This window comes from Balaenoptera musculus, chromosome 11 (genome assembly GCF_009873245.2).
Source record: "Balaenoptera musculus isolate JJ_BM4_2016_0621 chromosome 11, mBalMus1.pri.v3, whole genome shotgun sequence".
Classification (NCBI taxonomy): domain Eukaryota; kingdom Metazoa; phylum Chordata; class Mammalia; order Artiodactyla; family Balaenopteridae; genus Balaenoptera; species Balaenoptera musculus.
Window position 1 is genome coordinate 47,206,635 of NC_045795.1, and position 25,533 is coordinate 47,232,167.

General features: G+C 37.9%; 1 protein-coding gene across 2 annotated transcripts in view; it reads right to left on the bottom strand.

Moving 5' to 3' along the window:
- Window positions 1–25,533, bottom strand: part of NEK10 (NIMA related kinase 10) — a 306,143-nt gene that overhangs the window by 41,115 nt on the left and 239,495 nt on the right. Inside the window, exons 31-32 of one of the 2 annotated variants that reach the window (XM_036870614.1) lie at window positions 13,787–13,824; window positions 13,547–13,687 (exon numbers count right to left, since the gene is read on the bottom strand). In XM_036870614.1, coding sequence (XP_036726509.1) covers window positions 13,547–13,687; window positions 13,787–13,824 — 179 coding nt within the window. The remainder of the gene's footprint in view (window positions 1–13,546; window positions 13,688–13,786; window positions 13,825–25,533) is intronic. The other variant, XM_036870615.1, reaches the window with a different exon arrangement.

Here is a 25,533-nt window from a genome sequence, read left to right on the forward strand (position 1 = left end):
AGCATGCTTTCTGAAATAACGCTTTTCTTGACAATTTCTCTTTTTTAAAGAAAAGTTCCAAAGTCCTTCTTTTCTTACCTTCATACAACTTTGAGCACATGAAATTAAATGTGAATACAATCATTGCTTTAGCAACAGCTAAGATTTTGAAAAATGATTCTTATATAAATGATTTCTGGAAAGTTTGCATATTTTACCATAAAAACTTGTTTTCAAAACATTTATAGAGAAAATTTAATGTGGCCATTAAAAGATTCACCTTGTTTTATTATTAGCATACCAAAATGTATGTTTAGGACACAAACCACAAAAAAGAAAATAAATATAACATTGAAAGAAATATTATTTTCCTTATGGGTATCTTTACTGAGTTTGTTGAGAAATTCACACAAGAAATCATCTAGCTCTAGTTCATCTACATTTAATACCCTGTTTAAATGTTTGCAATTTAAAGGATCTACCTCCTCTAGGAACTGTGTCTAACTCCTTTTAAGCAACAATTACTTGCCATTAAGATGAGGTTTAATAAATTACCCTTAGGGTAAAAATGTGAAGGTAAATCAGAAAGAATTAAGGTAGCTCTGAAATAGAAAACAGAGAGCTGGAAGTATCTGCTCCAGCCTGCAGAGATGGCCAAGAGTACATATGTCATATTTTCTACAATGGTGCTTCTTTGCAGAAATAATTCTTAAAACGCAATTATTTGTTTGTCTAGACTGATATCCAAAACTAATGTGGCCAAGTTGACGTTGCTATAGGAACACTAACTTTGCATTTTCTGAAACTGGACGGCTTGGTTTTTGATCACACTTATGTTGATTACTTTATGTTTTTGGTATATGGACTTTCATTCATAGGTAATGAGTTAAAATCTCACAGCATGGCAGAGTTTTTAGATTTGTGATGACATTTTGAGTGGGATGTCTACCTTGCCACAAGAATGTATTCATCTGTGGCTAGATATAAAAACAGAGATAGTTAGCTAGAATGCGTGCCTTCTGAACTACTCAATATACAAAATTACTTAAAATTATTTTTCTTAAGACCTTTGACCACTACTCTCTCAATCCCTGTAAGTCCTTGAGTTTTGAAAATAGTTTTGGTTGCTTAGTCTCTAAAAAATAAATTTTAAAATGTGTAATTACACATGCCCATTGTAAAACAAGCAAACAAATGTAAAACAACCTAAGTATCACAGAAGAGACTTCGAGGGTCCCTGGAACCACCACCCATCAGCCACCTCCCCAGAAGAAACCTCTGATATCAGCTTGGTGCGTTGCCTTCCAGTTACTTTTCTATTTACGTACTTCAGTGTGTATCTTCAGAACAATATTTTTCAAATTGTGGTTGAGTCCTAAATCTGTTTAATGAATCATGACCAGCATTTTGAAAAATGGAATGGAATGGCATGAAATGAAATAGAATAGGATATAAAAATTTCAAAGTGCATTGCATGTAGTAAGGATCCACCCAGTCGAGATATAAAATGTGTGTCTTACTAAGTGTCATTTCCAAAAAGACTTACTTCCAAAAAGACTTTGAAAGCTACTATTGTAGAAAATCTATAGTATTATCTCATGCTTTATTTCCCTCTTTTTAAATAAATGGTGACACATTATAAGACTGTTTTACAATTTTTATTCTTAGTCTGTCATGGAGATTCTCTTTTATCAACACACCCAGTTATAGCTTATTCTTTATGACCACTATTGAACAGTATTACATGTCCTGCATGCATTATAGTTTCTTAGTCACTTCTGTCTTGATGGGAACTTAGTTTTTTTTCAATTTCTCATGATTATAAATGATGCTGCAGTGGGTATATGTGTGCATGCCTCACTGTGCATAGTACAAGAGGTCTTTTAGGGTAAATAAGGAGAAATTAAATAGTTGGGCCCTTTGATACACATATTTCCTATTTTAACAAATACATTTTAAAGTGGCTGAATCAATTTGCACTCTGATCAGAAGAGAATCCATTTTTCTATACCGTGATCAACACTATAATCAAACTTTTCAATTTTGCCAATCTGATTTTGTTTTATTTTTTGTTTATGTGAATGCTGATGAGGTTATTGTACTTCTTCGGTGATTTTCTGTTTGCGTCCCAAACTTTTTTTTTCTTATTGATTTGTAAGTGCTCTTTACATTGTCTGACTACTAATCCTTTTATTGTATTTTACATGTTAAAAGTATTTTCACCTAATCTGTTACTTCTTTTCAATTTAAAGGGCAGACCAGTGGTTAGGAATCTGCGCTCTCACTGCCAAGGGCCTGGGTTGGATCCTTGGTTGCTGAACTAAGATCCTGCAAGTTGGGGAGCATGGCAAAAAAAAAAAAAAAAAGACATCATAGAAACTGATCATATTCCAACGTCAGTCATATACAGTATGCCCATGATTCATATCTGTATGGTTCCTACTGTGAAAGATAGAAAGTATTTGGTCTCATTAAAATTTAAATAAAATCAAAGTTTACATTGGAATACTTTATATTCATTTTACAGTTTTTATTAAAATAGTGAACTTAATTAGTGTTTTAAAACTTAGAAGGAAACTACAAAATTCATTATAAGAGGCAATTTACTTAGAGTGTAAAAAAAAATTATATTTGCTAGCTTACTGTGTGGTGAGCATGACATTAAACAGCTACTTTTCCCCTCTGGGGTGGTGGGTATGAGGACCTGGAGGAGGTGTTGGCAAGGGTTTTACACATTTAGTCTCATGTGATCCTCACAACTATTCTGAATGGTAGTTGTTTCTATGCCCATTTTATAGATGACTGAAATTAAGGAGATTGTCCAACCAAGACTGAAGAACTGGGACATGCAACAAGGTGGGCCCTAAACTCTACACTGATTTAGTCTCCTAACTTGTCACTGGGAGACCATGAAATTATGGACAATGTAACATAATATATATGCTCCTTCCCACACCTGAAATACTACTTTTTTCTTAAAAGGAGTTGCTACTTTTAACATGTTCTGACTATACCTTTGAACATTGGAAAGCATGTACAAGTAATAAACTGGAAGCATTATGTCTTTAGCCTGTGCAGTGCACTATATCTGCTTTATTATCTCATGGCACATTACAATAGCCAAGTTAGTTGCCCATTCCTGGTGCTTTGAGACTTGATTTACATCATACATCCAGTCTATTGAAACCACAATTCACAACACAAACTCTGAAACTGTTAATTACTACAAATTGAACAAAAGATGGATTACACATGTTCCCCCAATTGACCATGATATAGTGTCAACCTACTATTTTTCTGAATTCTTTCTGCTAAGAATCAGGAATTTTTGAACAACTGGAGAAGAGAAAGCTTTGAGCAGGAGCTCCCTGAAAAAAGTAAAAAAAAAAGTTTCCCTTTATGAAGGGGGCTAAAACATGTCTTCTCCATATGGGACCAACTGCCCTGTTGAAAGACAACCTTTTAAATTTAAGTACAGTGAACAGATTTGCTCTGGTCTCTTTCCTCTACTTTTGTAAAAAGGAAATAAAGTAACTGAATTGTAGCTTAAATCTGCAAATGCTCAGCAATGAACCTCTGTGCCCAGCAGCATAGAAGGCAGCAAAATTAGACAAAGAGCGTTGTATTCACAAGGGGCTCATGGGAGGTCCATTTAGAGGACCACGGATGAAGGACAGAGAACTGATGCAAACATTTCAGCTGAGAAGACCAAGAAGAATGAATAGGTTTTCAGTAGGCACAGGACATGGATTTGGTGTGAGGGAGGGTATATTTGAGTGGCAGCTTCTGAGTAGAAAAACAGTTTCAGCAAAGGACAGGAGTCAGCTAAGTGAGTGCCACATCTGGAGAACAGCAAAGTGTTCAGTTTTCCCTGCGTGCAGTACCATGAAAAGGTATAGTACTGGGTGCATCTGCAGAGGGAGCCAGGGACCATAGCAGATGGTGATTTCAGGAAAGGTGATCTCATGAGAAGAGGCCTAGGGCCTAAGTCAGGCTTGGCATGGAGCAGCACATGGTGACTGTCTGTGAGGAGCAGGAGCCGAGGAGGGGCCAAAGCTTGGACCTGAGTTGTTAAATGACTCCCACGGAAGGAGAGAGGGAAGTGAGAGAGAAGATGATGACCAGAAGGTGTGGGCATGGAATCTTTCCCAACACAGACCAACAGATGGTTCCACAATCAGGTAGAAATTATTAGGAAGAGACTCAATGGTCTGGGCCTAGTCCCCCCACAGTCCAGCCCCTGGTAGAACTTTCCACAAGATGACAGGAAGCTGCAATAAAGCCTCAGCACTTTTCACCCTGGGTGACCAGGCTCCTTCCACTCCGTTTCATTCCAGCTTCAGAAACAAGCTGTTTAAAGGCCAAAGAAGCAAGGCTGCTTTGAGGTCCTTCACTCTTGAATGCTGGCTGAATCACCTTTACATAATGCATCTCACATCTTGTTCAGGCTTAATTTGTGTGTGTGCGAGGATTAGGGTTTCATCCTATTCCAAATTCTCTATGTCTTTATTTTTTTCAAAATATATAATTTCAGGATATTTAAAGTTGCTAAGCCCCTTAAAAGGACTACATAATACACATGGCAAGATGCTGTGTGAAGAATTCACTGTTGTATTATTTCCCACACTTACTTTTGACCTCATGAACCTCCTGTTATCAAGAAGCAGAGTGAGTCAAGCACTGCCCCAAGATGGGGAGGCAGAGAGGAACCAGGGAACAGAGAGCATACATTCCTGGACTTTAAAAGCAATAGTCTAAGCAGAAGATAGAGAGATTCACAGGACCTGTAGCTGAACAAACTCTTCATTCTGCCCCTCCTGAACAAGATAAAGCTTCTTTGAGGAGGAAGGACGAGGACACACGAGAAGGAAAGAAGGTCTCAGAAGAGATTCAAATTCCAGCTCACTTGGGCAAAGTCTTGGGTGGGGGCAATGAGGAGGGCAGAGATGTTTGATGGAAGTCTCCCTACGTTTGGGGATTCAAGAGTGGAAAGGCTGGGGGTGCAATTCCCACAGGGAGCTCTGGGAAGTCCTAGCCATGCAGATGTTTCCTGCACCATATGACCTGGGATGGAATGGGGCAGGAGAGACAGCTTCCTGGGGTGTCAGAGGCTCAGCCCCCAAGTCTCCAAACCCAGAGAGTGTGGAAGAGTAGGCTAACCTTCCCAGACCCCTGAGAAGGTGAGCTGACAGAGCAAGGAGCTTGCCCCACAGAAGTCCTGCCTTCATGTCAAGGGGACAGCCAGAAATGGGAACGTGTACTGGGAGCTGGAAGTCAGGGAGGGCTGTGCCCACTTCTCAGGACAGCAACGTGGAAGAGTGACCCCTACTCAGTACTCAGAGCAGATACCAGCACAGGCAGTCTCAAAGCCTCAGTACAATGATGCCAACTGAATCCTTGGAACAAAAATACCACTCAGGGAAGAAGAAGAAGAAAGAGAAGTGCAATTCTGTTTGTCTGACTTTAAGCCTGATATGATAAAGAAATCACCAACACATTGAAATTTGCCTTTAGGCTAATTGATTATGTTTTCTGAGATGTGGAATAGGGGCTTAATATAAAAATTAAGTTCAGTTTTGGGAAAATATATAAAGTTAGATTTTTTTCCCCTGAATTTGTGACCTAAAAATAACATGCATTTGGCCTAGTCCATATAACCTGGCCCTTATCCATTGACTTAGTTGTTCTTATACTATGCTACAATCACTAACCAAGCCATACTGGCTCCTTTTATTCCTACTAGAGGGAACCTTTTTTTCTCTGAAAGTCAACTCTATTGATGAAGCTCAGAATTCTCAAGAAGAAAATATTGTGCTGTGAAAATACACTGTGTTCAGCACTATGGATGCAAAAGCTAACCAATCAAACTAAAAGGAACAGAAAGAAAAGATAGGAACCCTCCTCTTATTCAATTACCTGGACAAGAAAAATTTATCTCAATCATGGAAAACAGACAAAATGATCATTGCTTGATTCTCTGACATCATGTTATGACATTTTCTAATAGTTTTACTTGATTCTAATCTAACACTCTTAATCCACACCGATAAAGGTGAAGGCAGTTACAGTCCTGTAGAGTTAGTGGTTAACCTATAGAAATTGACATGTTGGTATGACTTTATAGGCCAATCAAGACGTTAATCACAAAACTGATATGCCTTTATTGCCCCACAGAAAATTTGCCAGTCTTATGCTTAATTTAGCAATGTTGCTTCAGCTTTTCTTTACTATATATATACTTTTTTTACTATATATATATATATATATATATATATATACTATATATACTTTTACAACTATAAAAATATATTTATACAACTATAAAAATCCCTGTCTCCAAATGCTCTTGAACAGGCTCTTTTGTCCTCCATCTGGTTCCATCATTAAGGGAATTTAAATAAAACTAGGATTCTTGCTAAAAAATAACTTTAAGAATTGTGCTTTTTGGCTTCCCTCATGGCGCAGTGGTTGAGAATCTGCCTGCCAATGCAGGGGACACAGGTTCGAGCCCTGGTCTGGAAAGATCCCACATGCCGCGGAGCAACTAAGCCCTTGTGCCACAGCTACTGAGCCTGTACTCTAGAGCCCGTGAGCCACAACTACTGAGCCCACGTGCCACAACTACTGAAGCCCACGTGCCTAGAGACTGTGCTCCACAGCAAGAGAAGCCACCGCAATGAGAAGCCCGCGCACTGCAATGAAGAGTAGCCCCCACTCGCCGCAACTAGAGAAAGCCCATGCACAGCAAAAAAGACCCAACACAGCCAAAAATAAATAAAAATTAAATAAATTTTAAAAAAAAGAATTGTGCTTTTTGACTCCAATATGGTAAGAAACAATAAGTAGTTTCTTATAAATAAATAAGAAACTTATAAATAAATAAATTTTAAAATTTTAATTAACATGTCATCTAAAACATCCCAAATAATCTATGGCATCCACAGTGAGGAATGTCAATTAACAATGAATGAGATCTCAGCTGTACTGGAGGGCAGGAAGTTGGCCCAGCCAGAAGAGGCCTCTTGCCTGTTTCTCATTACTATTAGCTCACCAGTCACCATCTGCAATACTCAAATTACTTTATGACAACAATTCAAAGGGTAGTTGTAAGCACTCTGAAACAACTTTTTTAAAATAATTAATTAATTATTATTATTACTTTTGGTTACATTGGGTCTTTGCTGCTGTGCATGGGCTTCCTCTGGTTGTGGCGAGCGGGGGCTACTCTTCGTTGCAGTGAGCGGGCTTCTCACTGCAGTGGCTTCTCGTGTTGCAGAGCATGGGCTCTAGGCACATGGGCTTCAGTAGTTGCAGCACGCAGGCTCAGTAGTTGTGGCTCACAGGCTCTAGAGCACAGGTTCAATAGTTGTGGCTCACGGGGTCTAAAGCAAGGCTCAGTAGTTGTGGTGCATGCGCTTAGTTGTTCCACAGCATGTGGGATCTTCCTGGACTAGGGCTCAAACCCATGTCCCCTGCATTGGCAGGTGGATTCTTAACCACTGCAGCACCAAGGAAGTCCTGAAACCAATTTTTGAATCTCAGTAATCATTAATAATGGCAATTTGGAATTTGAAAGCCCTGCTTTTCTACATTGACTCAATTATTTGTACACTAAACTACAATCATCATCCAAGCCACATAGACCTCCCTTTACTACTACCAGAGGGTGGTGTAGCTTTCTTCTCCTCCTTTCATTTAGCCTTTTCCCAGGGCAGAAACCCCCAGGGCAGCGTTGTGGGCTGCCTTAACAGCTAATTTGCAGTCTGCACTTGGGCTTGGATTGGGACCATCAATAACTTTTGTGAGATTGAGTACCTTTTTGAAAAGACATTGTCCTCCAAAGAATATGTAAAAATCTACATCTGGTCCACACTCCCCCAGTGCCTGCCTGGCATGAAGAACTAGGACGCAATTCATCATTGATAAAGAAAATGTGTTATCTCCCACCCCTTCCCCAATCTGAAGTCTAACATTAAAATATCATTGTTTCCCTAGTCTTTAAGTAATCACAAGATTATTTACACAGTTGCTCTCAATAGGAAGAATAAACGAGGGTTTAAACAGTGGTAGGTCTGCATCATTTACAAAGTAAGTAGTTTTCAGGGGCCTGATCTCAGAGGAAATACTCAAGATACATGCAAACTTTACTAAAGATGCTTATAATATGGTTGTGAAATATAACTAACATACCCAAATCCCAACAAACAATATAGAAAAATATATAATTATATGTCAAATTGCATAGTGTAGACTAGTATTATAAGAGTTTTGATTAAAGTCTGGTAAGCACATTTTCACGTGCTAAAAGAATTGCTATGCAATAAAATTAGAGAAAGCATTTACACAAAATCACCTTGGCAATTGTGAAATCTAGTGTTAAGTATTCTATGTTAATAACTAACTTGAAAGCAAGCTACTTAAAGTTGCTCATAATAAAGACAACTAGAATATAGCTGTGCTCTCTGGAATATTTGGATGAAACATTGACTATTTTACATAGATGTGATCTTTATGAACAAAAGACAAGTATAAATATAGATTCTCAGTCATCTAGTAAGATAATTAAGAGCCTGGAAACCATGAAGAGACAATTTCTATTCAAAATGCAGAGTATAATAATTCCCATCTATTAGTTCAGTGCCTGGGTGTTAGCTGCTGAAAAATGAAAAACCCAGCAAAGGAGGGAAAAACATCAGTGTTAATCCAGTCAAAGTTGGCCATAGTCTTAGTTGACATTACATTTGCATTTTAAATTTGGGTTTGACTGACAGTCCCAAAAATTTACATTTGACCTACACAAATAGCATCCATAACATTAAAATGTACCTTATTAACTTGACAAAGAATAAGTTTCTTATCATATGTTTTGGTATGATTTAATTTTCACAAACGTACAACATCATTTCCCCTATCTCAACAGGGAAGGACTATTTATTTTTTATATATAAAAGACCCTAGACATTTTTTCCAATTCAAAATATCCAATTGTTTGATTAATTTGACTCTATAGACAACAGAACAAATAAATTATTTTTAAAGAACTGACACAAAATTAGTATACAGAAATCTGTTGCTTTCTGTACACTAACAATGAACTATCATAAAGAGAAATTAAGAAAACAACCTCATTTATAATCACACCAAAAAGAATAAAATACCTAGGAATAAATTTAACCAAGAAATTGAAAGACCTATAATCAAAAAGCTAGAAGACATTGATGAAAGAAACTGAAGATGATACAAAAAAATGGAAAAGTATCCTGCACTCATGGATTGGAAGAAATAATATTGGTAAAATGTCCATACTACCCAATGCAATGTATAGATTTAATGCAATACCTATCAAATACCAATGACATTTTTCATGGAACTAGAATAAATAATTTAAAAATATATAGAACCACAAAAGATCCTGAAGAGCCAAAACAATATTGAGAAAAAAGAACAAAGCTGAAGGTATCATGCTCCCTGACTTCAGACTATACTACAAAGCTACAGTAGTCAGAAACAGTATGGTACTGGCACAAAAACAGACACATAGCTGAGTAGAGAGCCCAGAAATAAACCCACACACATGTGGTCACCTAATCTATGACAAAGGAGGCAAGAACATACAATGGGGAAAAGACAATCTCTTCAACAAGTGATGCTGAGAAAACTGGATAGCTACAAGTAAAACAATGAGATTAGAACATTTCCTCACACCATATACAAAAATAAACTCAAAATGGAGATTAAAGACTTAAATGTAAGACTAGAAACCATAAAAGTAGAAGAAAACATAGGCAGTACACTCTTTGACATAGGTCTTAGCAATATTTTTTTAATATGTCTACTCAGGCAAGGCAAACAAATGCAAAAATAAACAAATCGGACCTAATGAAAGTTAAAAGCTTTTGCACAGTGAATCAAACTATAGACAAAATGAAAAGACAAACTACTGAATGGGAGAAGATATTTGCAAATGATATGTCTGGTAAGGGGTGAATATCCAAAATAAATAAAGAACACATATAATTCAATATAAAAAAATTAAAAATGGACAGAGCACCTGAATAGACATTTCTCCATAGAAGACACACAGCTGGCCAACAGTCACATGAAAATATGCTCAACCTTGCTAATCAGGGAAATGCAAATCAAAACCACCATGAGAGATCATCTCACAACTGTCAGAATGGTTATCATCAAAAAGACAACACATAAATGTTGGCAAGGTTGTGGAATAAAGGGAACCCTAGCACACTGGTGGTGGGAGTGTAAATTGGTTCAGCCACTATGGGAAACAGCATGGAGTTTCCACAAAAAAATTAAAAATAGAACTACCAAATGATCCAGCAATCCCACTTCTGATTATATATCTGAAGAAAACAAAAACACTGATTCAAAAAGATGTATGCACCCCAATGTTCATTATAGCATTATTTACAATTGCCAAGATGTGGAAGCAACCCAACTGCCCACCAACAGATGAATGGATAAAGAAGATGTGGTGTATATATACAATGGAATATTACTCAGCCATAAAAAAGAATGAAATTCTGCCATTTTCAGCAATGTGGATGGACCTAGAGAATATTATGCTTAGTGAAATAAGTCATATAGAGAAGGACAAATACTGTGTATTTTCACTTATATGTGGAATCTAAAAAATAAAGCATACAAATGAATAGAACAAAACAGAAATAGACTCACAGATACATAGAATAAACTAGTGGTTACCAGTAGGGAGAGGGGGAGGTGCAAATTAGGGGTAAAGGATTAAGAGGTACAAACTATTACATATAAAATAAATAAGATATAAGGATGTAATGTACAGCACAGGAAATAGAGCCAATATTTTATAACTCTAAGTGGAGTATAATCTATGAAAATAGAGAATCAATATGTTGTACACCTGAAGCTAATATAATATTGTAAACCAACTATACTTCAATTAAAAAAAAATTATTCATCCAGAGAACTTTTGGACATAACTGAGTTTCCTGAGGCTAGAGGCACTTAAACAGCATAATGTTACATAGTAAGTAGATCAGGTATGAAAGGTATTCCTTTTCCAGTTTTCTTTTCTTTCTACTGATTATATCAGGGGTTAAGTTTCAGTATGGAATAAGTATGTCATCACCATCTTTGAGATATGAGCTAATGTTCCTTCATAACAAAGAAAACAGACCTCAGGCTAAGCAGATAACAATACCTACTAGAATTTAATAATGCTGTTTTGCTTAGATTTGCATTTATTTTTTATAATTGTCACCTATTATGGCAAGTGACGCTATTCTGGTTTCCCATTTGTAACAAAAATATAAACTTCCCTTTAGATAACTTTAAGTTGAGAAAGTAAGTCAAATTAAAGAAACCGATACTTGGAAAATAGTAATACAGATGGTACTCAGATACAGCCAAATTTGTGCCGTGGTAATCTATAAGTGACAAAGGTTAGGGAAATAGAGCTAAAATAATTAATATGTGTAAAAGGTGTTTATTCATTCATTGATTCCATGTTAATTACTGTTAATATTTTCATCCATTCAGTATAGAAATTCCTAAATTTTCAATTCTGTTTTCAGAGAACTGGTCTGTTATTTAACCTAAAGAATATCTTATCAAATAATTTATACAATCTAGTTAGTATTAAAAGACAGAACAAGAGGATTTTTAATAGTGTTAACTTGAAACGGCTTCATGGTTATTTGTTTTACAGGAGTTTGGAGGTACATTAAATACTGCTGTATGACCACAATATGAACCTAGAAGTTCACATTTTAGGAGTACAATATAGGCAAGATCATATTCTAATACAGCCACTTAGCACTCTAAAATAATAGTTCTCACCCTTTGTTCTGCCATAGCACATGGAAAATGATGTTCACATACTAGATATAGTCCTGGGAGCATACCCAGGTTTTGACAAAATTCTCTCATCTCTGACAATTTTTTTCCAGAGCACTTAGGCAATACAGGACTATAGCTATTGGTTATACATAATGGAAAGAATACTGATTTGCAGAGAAGGTGATCTAAGTGGATGGGGCTGGTACCAGTTGTTTGTGATTTGATAAAGCAACCAATAGTCCAAGTTTACCTGCAACATTTAAAAAAGTATGACTTTTATAATATGTAGAAAACCCATTTTGCATTAAGATGAAGAAAAAAAATTTTTTTACTCGAAAGTGGAATAACTCATAAGTAGTAACCCAAATTTTCTCATATGCATTACTGTGTTCTAAAATATTAGTTGAAACTAATCACTCCTTTATAGGTAAACTTTAGCATTCACTGACAACACTTAAAATGCTATAGTACGTTCTGTTTTAAATTTAAAATATATGAATCAGTAAATTTTTAAAAAGTAGATGGTATAACAAACTGTAGTTCTAAGAAATATAATATATTACATGTTAACTGTGCTAAATAGTTTGTTTAAATATCCAGAGATCTGATCAATTTTGCTGACATAAAGTCAAGTCTTAAACTAGCTAACTCAACATACCCTTTAGGAAAAATAATTCTTATTATGAATCACAACTGAACGCAAATGTATTCTGCTATCACTATTATAAAATCAATCAATGACAATCATTTTAACTTCATGATTATGTTATGAACTTACCTTATGCCAAAATAGCAGGAGTAGAGCATGGTCAACATGACAGCTTTAGATATGTTAATAACAAAGCTATCTGTTTTTTGCATCTATGCTGATCGTGACAGATTGGCCCCAAACTGTCAATAACTCTTCCAAAGCAAATTTAATAAATGTGGAGACATGGACTAATATTACAGTAAATCAATTCACATCTCCTTTGTTCACTATACGTATTAACTCTACAAAAGAATGTGAATTAAGGAAGCCAAAGTGAAAATAACATTAAGCAATAATAATTCCAAATTAACCAAAGTAGTAAAATAGAACTTTATACTCGAGTCATACACATATGTTAAAAGCACAGTCACTAAGTTTTTTTTCTGAATTGTCCAGGTTTAGTTAAAAACTTTACTATTACTGTTGAAATTTGGTCCTCTTTAATAGAAATTAGAAATGTTAATGAATACACTCTTTTTTCTCAAACAATTACTATAAACTTTTATGTTTTAAGAATCCATAATTTTTACATTATTAGAGAAACAATGTGATATAACACTGCTTTAATCAAATACAAATAACTAAAATTATCTGTGTCAGAGTAAAGGAGATAGAATAAGATATGCTTACTCATATCATATAGGTGTAGAGCTTATAGAAATATGTATGTAAAACAAGGTTACTACTTTTTGTTAGTTGGTATGCACTGTAAGCATGAAAATTCAACTGGCTAACATTCCTACCAAAGCAAAAATACAAATTTTAGTAAAACAGCCCATATATTTCATCAAATAAGTGAACACAGAAAGCATTTTGATACTGTTTACATGCCAAATTAAAAATGATGGACAAACAAAACAAGATTCTCTGGCTGATTGTACTAAAGTTACCTCCCAAGCATCATTCAGGTATTCAGGCCCAACCATAATTCTGTGTTCACCCATTGTGTGCTTGAAATCAACTTGATCTAGTAAGTACTACCATGGTCTTTGAGATTGCGAAGTATCACAGTGGGAAGGCTATGGGACTGCCACCCCATCACTAACTCGGCCTCTAGCTCCTTAACGTGGGCCCTGAGCATGAGGGGTGGCACTTTCAGAAGCAGGTCAAGAGGCAGCAAAGCTGAAGAAATAAAAGGGGGAAAGATATGAAACTGTAACATGAATTGCACTGAATTTCAGGGAGGGGTGTATGATGTTATTGCTGCCAACACTAAATTACCTGGCCTTGGTCTTGATCCTATTCCACCAGTGAAGTCTCTGAAAACAGAATTAGAAGGATTTATTCAACCTGGATTTGACTAACATTTACTGAAAGCTTATACCCCGCTATGGTTTACATAGGAAAATATAGGTTTATTTTTCCTCAAGACGCCCTCAAGAGTTTAATAAAGAGAGAAAATAGACATATTTGAACCCAGAGCAGAACTGACATTCTATGACCAATGGAAGAACCTTGTCCTATCACAGTTGTTTATAAGCTCTAAGAATAATTACGAGCCTAAATCTTAGTACAGTACCTTGAATGATTTTGTTACTTTTAAAATCAAAATACTTATTTTGTATTAAAAAGAAAAAACATTTAAAATTTTATATGTAGTATTTTCCATGCTTTATTCCTGCTGTCTTAAAGAAGAAACTATAACTCTTCCTATGAAATGAGATGATTTTTGCATTTAAGAGGACTATAATTTTCCTTAAGTTCTCAGTGTTATTAATATTACTTGTTTGCCCTACCCTAAAATTCTGGATTTCCTGAACATTTTGCAAGTTGGTCTTCGTGGCTTCCACCTAGTGGAAGGGTCATTAGACCCTACTAAGGACAGCCATAAATAACCTTCAACCTTGTTTTTTCTACTGTAATCTAAAGTCAATTTCTTAATAGTTTTTTAAATGAAATAAGAAACATCTATGCCCTGACAAATGATAAGAACCATACTTAAATTTAATGCAATGCAACAAAAGTACATCAAACATGTTCTGTGTATATGGCACATGTGTGTATATTGAGTTGGAATGAACATAGGGATTCAAACACAAATAAACGTGATTGATAATTTTCTTACCCCAACCCTTTCATTTTAATCACAGAAGTTTTGATACATACATGCAACACATACCTAAGTTATGAAGCATAACAAATTTGGCACTCATCTACCCACCACTCAATTACTAGAATAATACCAAAATCTGTACACTCAACTGTGAGTTCCTTCCCTATCCTTTCCCATCCTTCTGATTCCCTACCAAACCAGCCCTCTCTTGATCCTATTTACTTTTTGTGTCTCATTCCCAGCCCATATTTCCAGAGCCTTGAAAATTAAATGAAACTCGCCAGCTTTGCATAGGTAATACATTCTCCCAACCCTTGGAATAAGGTGGCATGTTTAAATAAAGAAAAGGGATGCCCTCTTCCCACAAATTTTCAAAGAGGGACATAATCTCAGCAGTGCCCATATGCGTGTGGCAGAAACCTCAGCACTGGGCTGAGGAGCAACTCATATCCTTGCATGCAGGCTATACATCAGGAAGGGCAAATGCATAGCCCTGCCCCTTAGCCTTCTAGACAAGTCCAGCACTGTCCAACAGAAATATAATGCAAACTACAAATTAATATTTAAATGAAATTTAAAATTCAGTTCCTCAGTCAAACTAGCTACACTTCAATTGCTCGAGTCACATGTTGCCAGTGGCCCCCATACGTGACATTGCATTCCAGACGCTTCTGTAGAAGATGTTAGTCATTGTCTTCATAAACATTATGACTGAGGCTTACAGGCATGCCACACAGCTGCACAATACTTCATGGACCCCACTATCTTAAACGTTGAGGAGACACGGCTTTGGGAAAGATCCCCAGTGTTCCCCTTACTTGTTGCAAGTAATAAATGCTTCCTTCTCCTGATCTTTGTCTTAGTTGTGTCTTTTGACTTGACACCCACTAAAAGGAGAACACAGTTTGCAGGTGACAAATTTTGATGACTCTGGTGGGTCCTCTCACTTAACCCCTTTGGGTTCCTCCAGCTCCCAAGAGGCAATGCAGTGGGCTGCAGCAGTTCACCCAGGCGAATTTGTCTATGTTGCTGGGGGATCTAAGGGGAAGGGCATAGGAGAATCCCTCTTGTCGCCTGATTTTTCAGGTCCATGCACCTCAACTTGCTGAATGGGCTCAGTGGCTGCTCTGGACTTCTTGATCTGGAGAGTCCCTTTGGAGAGGTGAGAGGTGTTTATCCCACAAATCAGCTTCAGGGCTCTGTCCCCATCTCAAGGGGGGAGAAGAAATGACTCAAGAACTGCCCAGTTAATCTGGTCTGGTGAGGTTGGCTCTGAGAGTCTGAGGGATTGCAAGACATTCCTCTCTTCTCCAGTCTTAGAGGTCAGGTCAGAGTCTGAGGGACTGTGAGACACCCCCGTGTTGCTCGAAGAGTCTGAGGGATTGTGAGACAAAGAAGTTGATGTGCCATTCTTTGGCCATTGAATAAAGCTTGTGCTGTTCCAGTCTCAGCACTGGTTTTGTTATTGGCTGTGCGAATCCGAGCCGAAAAGAACCTCCCTGGGGTCTTGGGGGGCTAGGGGCCTCGGCCTGAGCTAGGACCCTGGTGTGGCTCCAGGTGACCAATTTGGTAACAAATCCAGCCAGAGGGCTCTCTGACTCAAGGCCAACAGGTGGCCAGCCAAAAGAACAGGGTGATTTAGCCCTTGCCCTTGACCTCTGAGTCAACGAGCCCTACTGGAATAAGTCTGAGATCCGAAAACAGCCAAGCATCTGATCTGGGAGCACTCATCTGGAAAGACGAACCCTCCCAAATATCCTTGATTGGGATGCCTGTCATGGATCAGGGTAGTGTCCTGGGGATGCCCAACACAGGGTCACTGGCTTTACCTGGCCAGAAATGCCAGGTGAGTGAGGAGCTGGACCAACTTTGTTCTAGCAGAGGGCTAAGTGAGTGAGGAGTTGGGCTGGACAAAGTCCTCTGAAGGCCACTGCACAGTAAGATCACCTCTTTGTTTCTTGTGTCTTTTTTTTTTAAACATCTTTATTGGAGTATAATTGCTTTACAATGGTGTGTTAGTTTCTGCTTTATAACAAAGTAAATCAGTTATACATATACATATGTTCCCATATCTCTTCATTCTTGCATCTCCCTCTCTCCCACCCTCCCTATCCCACCCCTCTAGGTGTTCACAAAGCACAGAGCTGATCTCCCTGGTTTCTTGTGTCTTTAGTTTAAATTTCTGTCATTGGTTTGTGTCAAGTCTTCATCAGTGAATTTGGAAGGATCTTGGTTTTATGTGGTTTTGTTTGTCCAACTGCTCTTGTGAGTCTCTGCCACAATTGTGGGCACAGGTCAAGCACTGAAGACCCGTCAGGGTGCTCACCACTTGAAGAGTCCCATGAAAGTATAAGTTGGTCATGGATCAGGACAGACTGGCTCTAGTTTCCCTGCCGACCTGAAGCATGCGTCCGTGCAACCAGGAACATGTAAATCATCCATAGCCACAATCCCTGCAGCACTCCCACCTTCAGGATATAATCAGGAGTCCAAGAGCATATCTTTAGTGTTAATCTGTCTTTCGTCTTGATCAGTGAGCTTGGATCTGTGTATATGTCTTTTTCGGGTCCACCCCTCCCTGTCATTCCTCACCATTGGTCTCCGGGAGCCTCTCTCAGAGACAAGAACCCCTAAGGAATATGGTTCTAGGCTAAGCTCAGGAAATTCAGTTTTGGTTCCCCAGGAGATCTGAGGACCCACAAGTAGCTCAGAACCTTTGGGTCCTTGTCATTGAGTTGTCCAGAACTCAAACTGGGTCATCTGAGACTCAATCTGAGTCACCTGGGGACAGATAAATAGATCTTTGAGACTCCAAATCAGTCTCACCTTGAGATGTAAATGTTCTATGAGGGCTCTCAGAAACACTTATCTAGACCACCTGTAATTCCTGAGACTGAGAGGGAGAAGGGGAAAGAGAACTTTTTAAAAAATTTTAACTTATTCCAACCATTATAAACCAATGTGTTTTATATTATAATACCTGGTTCATAACTAAGTTTAAAATGGGGCTAGGAGATCTCTGGTTCCATCTGTCTTTATATAAAAAGTAACTTGTAGATGAGCTGTATTTAATTGGCCTAAAGAAAAGTAAGTGCTTACAAGTTAAATATTTCTAAATATAAAGAAAACTGGCCAGAATAAATTTCAAGGTCATGTGATCTAGGACTAATCTTTAATGAGCAAAAACAAGCTTGTTTGTTGGTTTAATTAATATAGACATGTCTTTAGAGTCATCAGGATTAAGAATAATACTTTCATTATACTGAGAGTCAAATTTGTCAGCAAGGAAAAGAACGTGGTATAATGAAATATTAAATTAAATGTACATGAGATAAGAGGTTTCTTTAGTTGAACTTAAAAAAAAATTGCGTTTTGGGAATGTTTATCTAAAATAGTCTCTCCTGATTTTGGCAACTTGAAACTTTAGTTTTGCTATATTAAATTAAATGATAGGAATTATTGACCATCCAGGTTATTTCAAATAAAATAAAACACTGGAACACTACTTGCTAAACAGGTCTAAGTTTATCGACTTTTGTCTTCTTATGAGGGGAAACTAAAGACGTTTGGGTTTCTTAAAGACATGTAGCACATTGAGGCAAGAAATTCTGCTATGAGAAGACCTTCAAGATGGCAGAAGAATAAGACGTGGAGATCACCTTCCTCCCAACAAATACATCAAAAATACATCTACATGTGGAACAGCTCCTACAGAACACCTACTGAATGCTGGCAGAAGACCTCAGACTTCCCCAAAGGCAAGAAAATCCCCACATACCTGGGTAGGGCAAAAGAAAAAAGAAAAAACAGAGACAAAAGAATAGGGATGGGACCTGCGCCTCTGAGAGGGAGCTGTGAAAGAAAAAAGTTCCCACACACTAGGAAGCCCCTTCACTGGTGGGGACGAGGGGTGGACAGTGGGGAAGATTTGGAGCCACAGAGGAGAGTGCAGCAACAGGGGTGCAGACAGCAAAGCGGAGAGATTCCCACACAGAAGATCACTGCCGACCAGCACTCATTAGCCTGAGATGTTTGTCTGCTCACCCACCGGGGTGGGTGGGGCCTGGGAGCTGAGGCTCGGGCTTTGGCAGTCAGACCTCAAGGAGAGGACTGGGGTAGGCTGCGTGAAGACAGAGTGAAGGGGGCTAGTGCACCACAGCTAGCCAGGAGGGAGTCCGGGAAAATGTCTGGACCTGCCAGAGAGGCAAGAGACCATTGTTTTGGGGTGCGCAAGGTGAGGGGATTCCTACTCCTTGTGCCCACTGCCTAAGTGAGCTCCAGAGATGGGCATGAGCCGTGGCTATCAGCTCAGACCCCAGAGACAGGTATTGTCCGCTAATGCTGTCATTGCTGCCACCAAGAATCCTGTGTGCAAGTGCAGGTCACCACACACCCCCAACACCCCCAGAGTCTGTGCAGCATGTCACTGCCAGGGTCCCGTGATCCAGGGACAATTTCCCCAAGAGAACACACGGTGTGCCTCAGGCTGTTGCAATGTCACGCTGGCCTCTGCCGCCGAAGGCTTGCCCTGCATTTCAATTATGGCTACAGTACCCCTCCCTCTCCCTGGCCTGAATGAGCAAGAGAGCCCTAATCAGCCACTGCTTTAACACCCTCCTGTCTGGAACAGATGCCTGAGGGTGGCCTACATTCAGAGGTGGGGTCAAAACTAAAGCTGAACCCCAGGAGCTGTGTGGACAAAGAAGAGAAAGGGAAATTTTTCCATGCAGCCTCGGGAGCAGTGGATTAAATCCCCACAATCAACTTGATAAATGCTGCATCTGTGGAATAATGGAATAGACAATGAATGTTTCCAAAATTGAGGTGGTGGACTTTGGGAGCAACTGTAGACTTGGGGTTTGCATTATGCATCTGATTTTTTATCTTAGTTTAGTTTTTAGTGCTTGTTATCATTGGTGGATTTGTTTATTGGTTTGGTTGCTCTCTTCCTTTTTTAAAAAAAATTTTTTATTTTTTTATTTTTTTTTCCTTTTTTCTCTTCTTCTGAGTGTGTGTGTGTATGTTTCTTTGTGTGATGTTGTCTGTTTCGGTTTGCTTTTACCATTTGTCCTAGGGTTCTGTCTGTTTGTTTTTTGATGTTGTTTGTTTGTTTTCTTTTTATGAGTGTGTGTGTGTTTGTGTATGTTTCTTTGAGTGATTTTGTCTGTTAGTTTTGCTTTTACCATTTGGCTTGGGGTTCTATCTGTTCGGTTTTTTTTTCTTCCTTTTCTTCTGAGCCATGTGGCTGGCAGGGTCTCGGTGCTCTGGCCGGGTGTTGGGCCCAAGCCTCCAAGGTGAGAGAGCCAAGTCCAGGACATTGGACCACCAGAGACCTCTCGGCCCTATGTAATATCAATTGGCAAGAGCTCTACCAGAGATCTCCATCTCAACACAAAGACCCAGCTCCACCCAACGGCCAGCAATCTCCAGTGCTGGATGCCCCATGCCAAACAACGAGCAAGACAGGAATACAATCACACCCATCAGCAGAGAGGCAGCCTAAAGTCATATTAAGTTCACAGAGACCCCAAAACACACTACCAGACGTGGCCCTTCCTACCAGAAGGACAAGATCCAGCCTCACACACAGGCACCAGTCCCCTCCACCAGGAAGCCTACACAAGACACTGAACCAACCTCACCCACTGTGGGCAGACACCAAAAATAACGGGAACTATGAACTGAAGCCTGTGAAAAGGAAACCCCAAACACAGTAAGTTAAACAAAATGAGAAGACAGAGAAATATGCAGCAGATAAGGAGCAAGGTAAAAACCCACCAAACCAAAAAAATGAAGAAGGAATAGGCAGTCTACCTGAAAAAGAATACAGAGTAATGATAGTAAAGATGATCCAAAATCTTGGAAATAGAATGGAGAAAATACAAGAAACATTTAACAATGACCTAGAAGAACTAAAGAGCAAACAAACAATGAGGAACAGCACAATAAATGAAATTAAAACACTCTAGAAGGAATCAATAGCAGAATAACTGAGGCAGAAAAACAGATAAGTGACCTGGAAGATAGAATAGTGGAAATAACTGCTGCAGAGCAGAATAAAGAAAAAAGAATGAAAAGAATTGAGGACAGTCTCAGAGACCTCTGAGACAACATTAAATGCACCAATATTCAGATTATAGGGGTCCCAGAGGAAGAAGAGAAAAAGAAAGGGTCTGAGAAAATATTTGAAGAGATTAGAGTCCAGGAAGTCAATCAAGTCCAGGAAGCACAGATAAATCCAAGGAGAAACATTCCAAGACACATATTAATCAAACAATCAACAATTAAATGCAAAGAGAAAAATATTAAAAGGGCAAGGGAAAAGCAACAAATAACATACAAGGGAATCCCCATAAGGTTAACAGTTGATATTTCAAAAACTCTGAAGGATCTTTGCAGAAAGATCAAAGCTGATCTTTGCAAAAACTCTGCAAGCCAGAAGGGACTGGCAGGACATATTTAAAGTGATTAAAGGGAAAAACTTACAACCAAGATTATTTTATCCAGCAAGGATCTCATTCAGATTCGATGGAGAAATTAAAACCTTTACAAACAAGCAAAGATTGAGAGAATTCAGCACCACCAAAGCAGCGTAACAACAAATGCTAAAGAAACTTCTCTAGGCAGAAAACACAAGGGAGGGAAAAGACCTACAAAAAAAACTGAACACAGCTAAGAAAATGGTAATAGGAACATACATATCGAAAATTACCTTAAATGTAAATGGATTTAATGTTCTGCCCAAAAGATACAGACTGGCTGAATGGGTATAGAAATCAGACCCATATATATGCTGTCTACAAGAGACCCACTTCAGACCTAGGGACACATACAGACTGAAAGTGAAGGGATGGAAAAAGATATTCCATGCAAATGGAAATCAAAAGAAAGGGGAAGTAGCAATACTCATATCAGACAAAATAGACTTTAAAATAAAGACTATTACAAGAGACAAAGAAGGACAGTACATAATGATCAAGGGATTGATCCAAGAAGAAGATATCACAATTGAAAATATTTATGCACCTAACATAAGAACACCTCAATACATAAGAAAAATGCTAACAGCCATAAGAGGGGAAATTGACAGTAACACAATCATAGTAGGGGAATTTAACACCCCACTTTCACCAATGGACAAATCATCCAAAATGAAAATAAATAAGGAAACACAAGCTTTAAATGACACATTAGACCAGATGGACTTAATTGATATTTATAGGACACTCCATCCAAAAACAACAGAATACACTTTCTTCTCAAGTGCACATGGAACACTCTGCAGGATAGATCATATCTTGGGTCACAAATCAAGCCTCGATAAATTTAATAAAATTGAAATCATACCAAGCATGTTTTCTGACCACAATGCAATGAGACTAGATATCAATTACAGGAAAAAAAACTGTAAAAAATACAAACACATGGAGGCTAAACAATACACTACTAAGTAACCAAGAGATAGCTGAAGAAATCAAAGAGGAAATCAAAAATACCTGGAAACAAATGGCAATGAAAATACGACAACCCAAAACCTATAGGATGCAGCAAAAGCAGTTATAAGAGAGAAGTTTATAGCAATACGATCCTACCTCAAGAAACGAGAAACATCTCAAACAACCTAAACTTACACCTACAGCAATCAGAGAAAGAAGAAAAAAAAAAACCCAGGGTGAGCAGAAGGAAAGAAATCATAAAGATTAGATCAGAAATAAATGAAAAAGAAATGAAGAAAACAATAGCAAAGATCAATAAAGCTGGTTCTTTGAGAAGATAAACAAAATTGATAAACCTTTAGCGAGACTCATCAAAAAAAAGGGGGAGAAGACTCAAATCAACAGAATTAGAAATGAAAAAGGAGAAGTAGCAACTGACACTGCAGAAATACAAAGGATCATGAGAGATTACTACAAGCAACTATATGCCAATAAAATGGACAACCTGGAAGAAATGGACAAATTCTTAGAAAAGTACAATCTTCCAAGACTGAACCAGGAAGAAATAGAAAATATGAACAGACCAATCACAAGCACTGAAATTGCAACTGTGATTAAAAATCTTCCAACAAACAAAAGCCCAGGACCAGATGGCTTCACAGGCGAATTCTATCAAACATTTAGAGAAGAGCTAACACCTATCCTTCTCAAACTCTTCCAAAATATAGCAGAGGGAGGAATACTCCCAAACTCCTTCTATGAGGCCACCATCACCCTGATACCTAAACCAGACAAAGATGTCACAAAGAAAGAAAACTACAGGCCAATATCACTGATGAATATAGATGCAAAAATTCTCAACAAAATACTAGCAAGCAGAATCCAGCAGCACATTAAAAGGATCATACACCATGATCAAGTGGGGTTTATCCCAGGAATGCAAGGATTCTTCAATATATGCAAATCAAACAATGTGATACACTATATTATCAAATTGAAGGATAAAAACCATATGATAATCTCAATAGATGCAGAAAAAGCTTTTGACAAAATTCAACACCTATTTATGATAAAAATTATCCAGAAAGTGGGCATAGAGGGAACCTACCTCAACATAATAAAGGCCATAAATGACATCCTCAATGGTGAAAAACTGAAACCATTTCCTCTAAGATCAGGAACAGGACAAGGTTGCCCACTCTCACCATTATTACTTAACATAGTTTTGGAAGTTTTAGCCACAGCAATCAGAGAAGAAAAAGAAATAAAAGGAATCCAAATCAAAAAGAAGTAAAGCTGTCACTGTTTGCAGATGACATGATACAATACATAGAGAATCCTAAAGATGTTACCAGAAAACTACTAGAGCTCATCAATGAATTTGGTAAAGTAGCAGGAAAGAAAATTAATGCACAGAAATCTCTTGCATTCTTATACACTAATGATGAAAAATATGAAAGAGAAATTAAGGAAACACTCCCATTTACCATTGCAACAAAAAGAATAAAATACCTAGGAATAAACTTACCTAAGGAAACAAAAGACTTGTATGCAGAAAACTATAAGACACTGATGGAAGAAATTAAAGATGATACAAACAGATGGAGAGATACACCTTGTTCTTGGACTGGAAGAATCAACATTGCGAAAATGACTATACTACCCAAACAATCTACAGATTCAATGCAATCCCTATCAAACTACCAATGGCATTTTTCACAAAACTAGAACAAAAAATTTCACAATTTGTATGGAAACACAAAAGACCTCGAATAGAAAAAACAACGTTCAGAAAGAAAACCGGAGCTGGAAGAATCAGGCTCCCTGACTTCAGACTATACTACAAAGCTACAGTAATCAAGACAGTATGGTATTGGCACAAAAACAGAAATATAGATCAATGGAACAGGATAGACAGCCCAGAGATAAACCCTCGCACCTATGGTCACGTTATCTTTGATAAAGGTGGCAAGAATATACAATGGAGAAAAGACAGCCTCTTCAATAAGTGGTGCTGGGAAAACTGGGCAGCTACATGTTAAAGAATGAAATTAGAACACTCCCTAACACCATACACAAAAATAAACTCAAAATGGATTAAAGATCTAAAGGTAAGGAGAGACACAATAAAACTCTTAAGAGGAAAACATAGGCAGAACACTCTATGACATAAATCACAGCAAGATCCTTTCTGACCCACCTCCTAGAGAAATGGAAATAAAAATAAGCAAATGGGACTTAATGAAATGTAAAAGTTTTGCACAGTAAAGGAAACCATAAACAAGACTAAAAGACAACACTCAGAATGGGAGAAAATATTTCCAATAAAGCAACTGACAAAGGAATAATCTCCAAAATATACAAGCAGCTAATGCAGGTCAATATAAAAAAAAACAAAGAACCCAACCAAAAAATGGTCAGAAGACCTAAATAGACATTTCTCCGAAGAAGATATACAGATTGCCAACAAACACATGAAAGGATGCTCAACGTCACTAATCATTAGAGAAATGCAAATAAAAACCCCAATGAGGTATCACCCCACACCAGTCAGAATGGCCATCATCAAAAAAACCTACAAACAGTAAATGCTGTATAGGGTGTGGAGAAAAGGGAACCCTCTTGCATTGTTGGTGGGCATGTAAATTGATATAGCCACTATGGAGAACAGTATGGAGGTTCCTTAAAAAACTAAAAATAGAACTACCATACGACCCCCAGCAACCCCACTACTGGGCATATTCCCTGAGAAAACCATAATTCAAAAAGAGTCATGTACCACAATGTTCACTGCAGCTCTATTTACAGTAGCCAGGACATGGAAGCAACCTAAGAGTCCACTGACAGATGAATGGATAAAGAAGATGTGGCACATATATACAATGGAATATAACTCAGCCATAAAAAGAAACAAAATTGAGTTATTTATAGTCAGGTGGATGGGTGTAGAGTTTGTCATACAGAGTGAAGTAAGTCAGAAAGGGAAAAACAAATACCATATGCTAACACACATATATATGGAATTTTTAAAAAATGGGTCTGATGAACCTAGGGGCAGCACATGAATAATGACACAGACGTAGAGAATGGACTTGAGGACACGGGGTTGGGGGGAAAGGTAAACTGGGATGAAGTGATAGAGTAGCATTGACATATATACACTACCAAATGTAAAATAGAGAGCTAGTGGGAAGCAGCTGCATAGCACAGGGAGATCATCTCGGTGCTTTGGGACCACCTAGAGTGGTTGGATAGGGAGGGTGGGAAGGAGGCGCAAGAGGGAGGGGATATGGGGATATACATATACATATAACTGATTCAGTTTGTTATACAGCAGAAACTAATACAACATTGTAAAGCAATTATACTCCAATAAAGATGTTTAAATAAAAAGAAATTCTGCTATGAGAAAATGTATGATTCTAGAGGTTATAGAATATATTCATAAAATTTCCAATTAGGAAATGCTGTTTGACAAA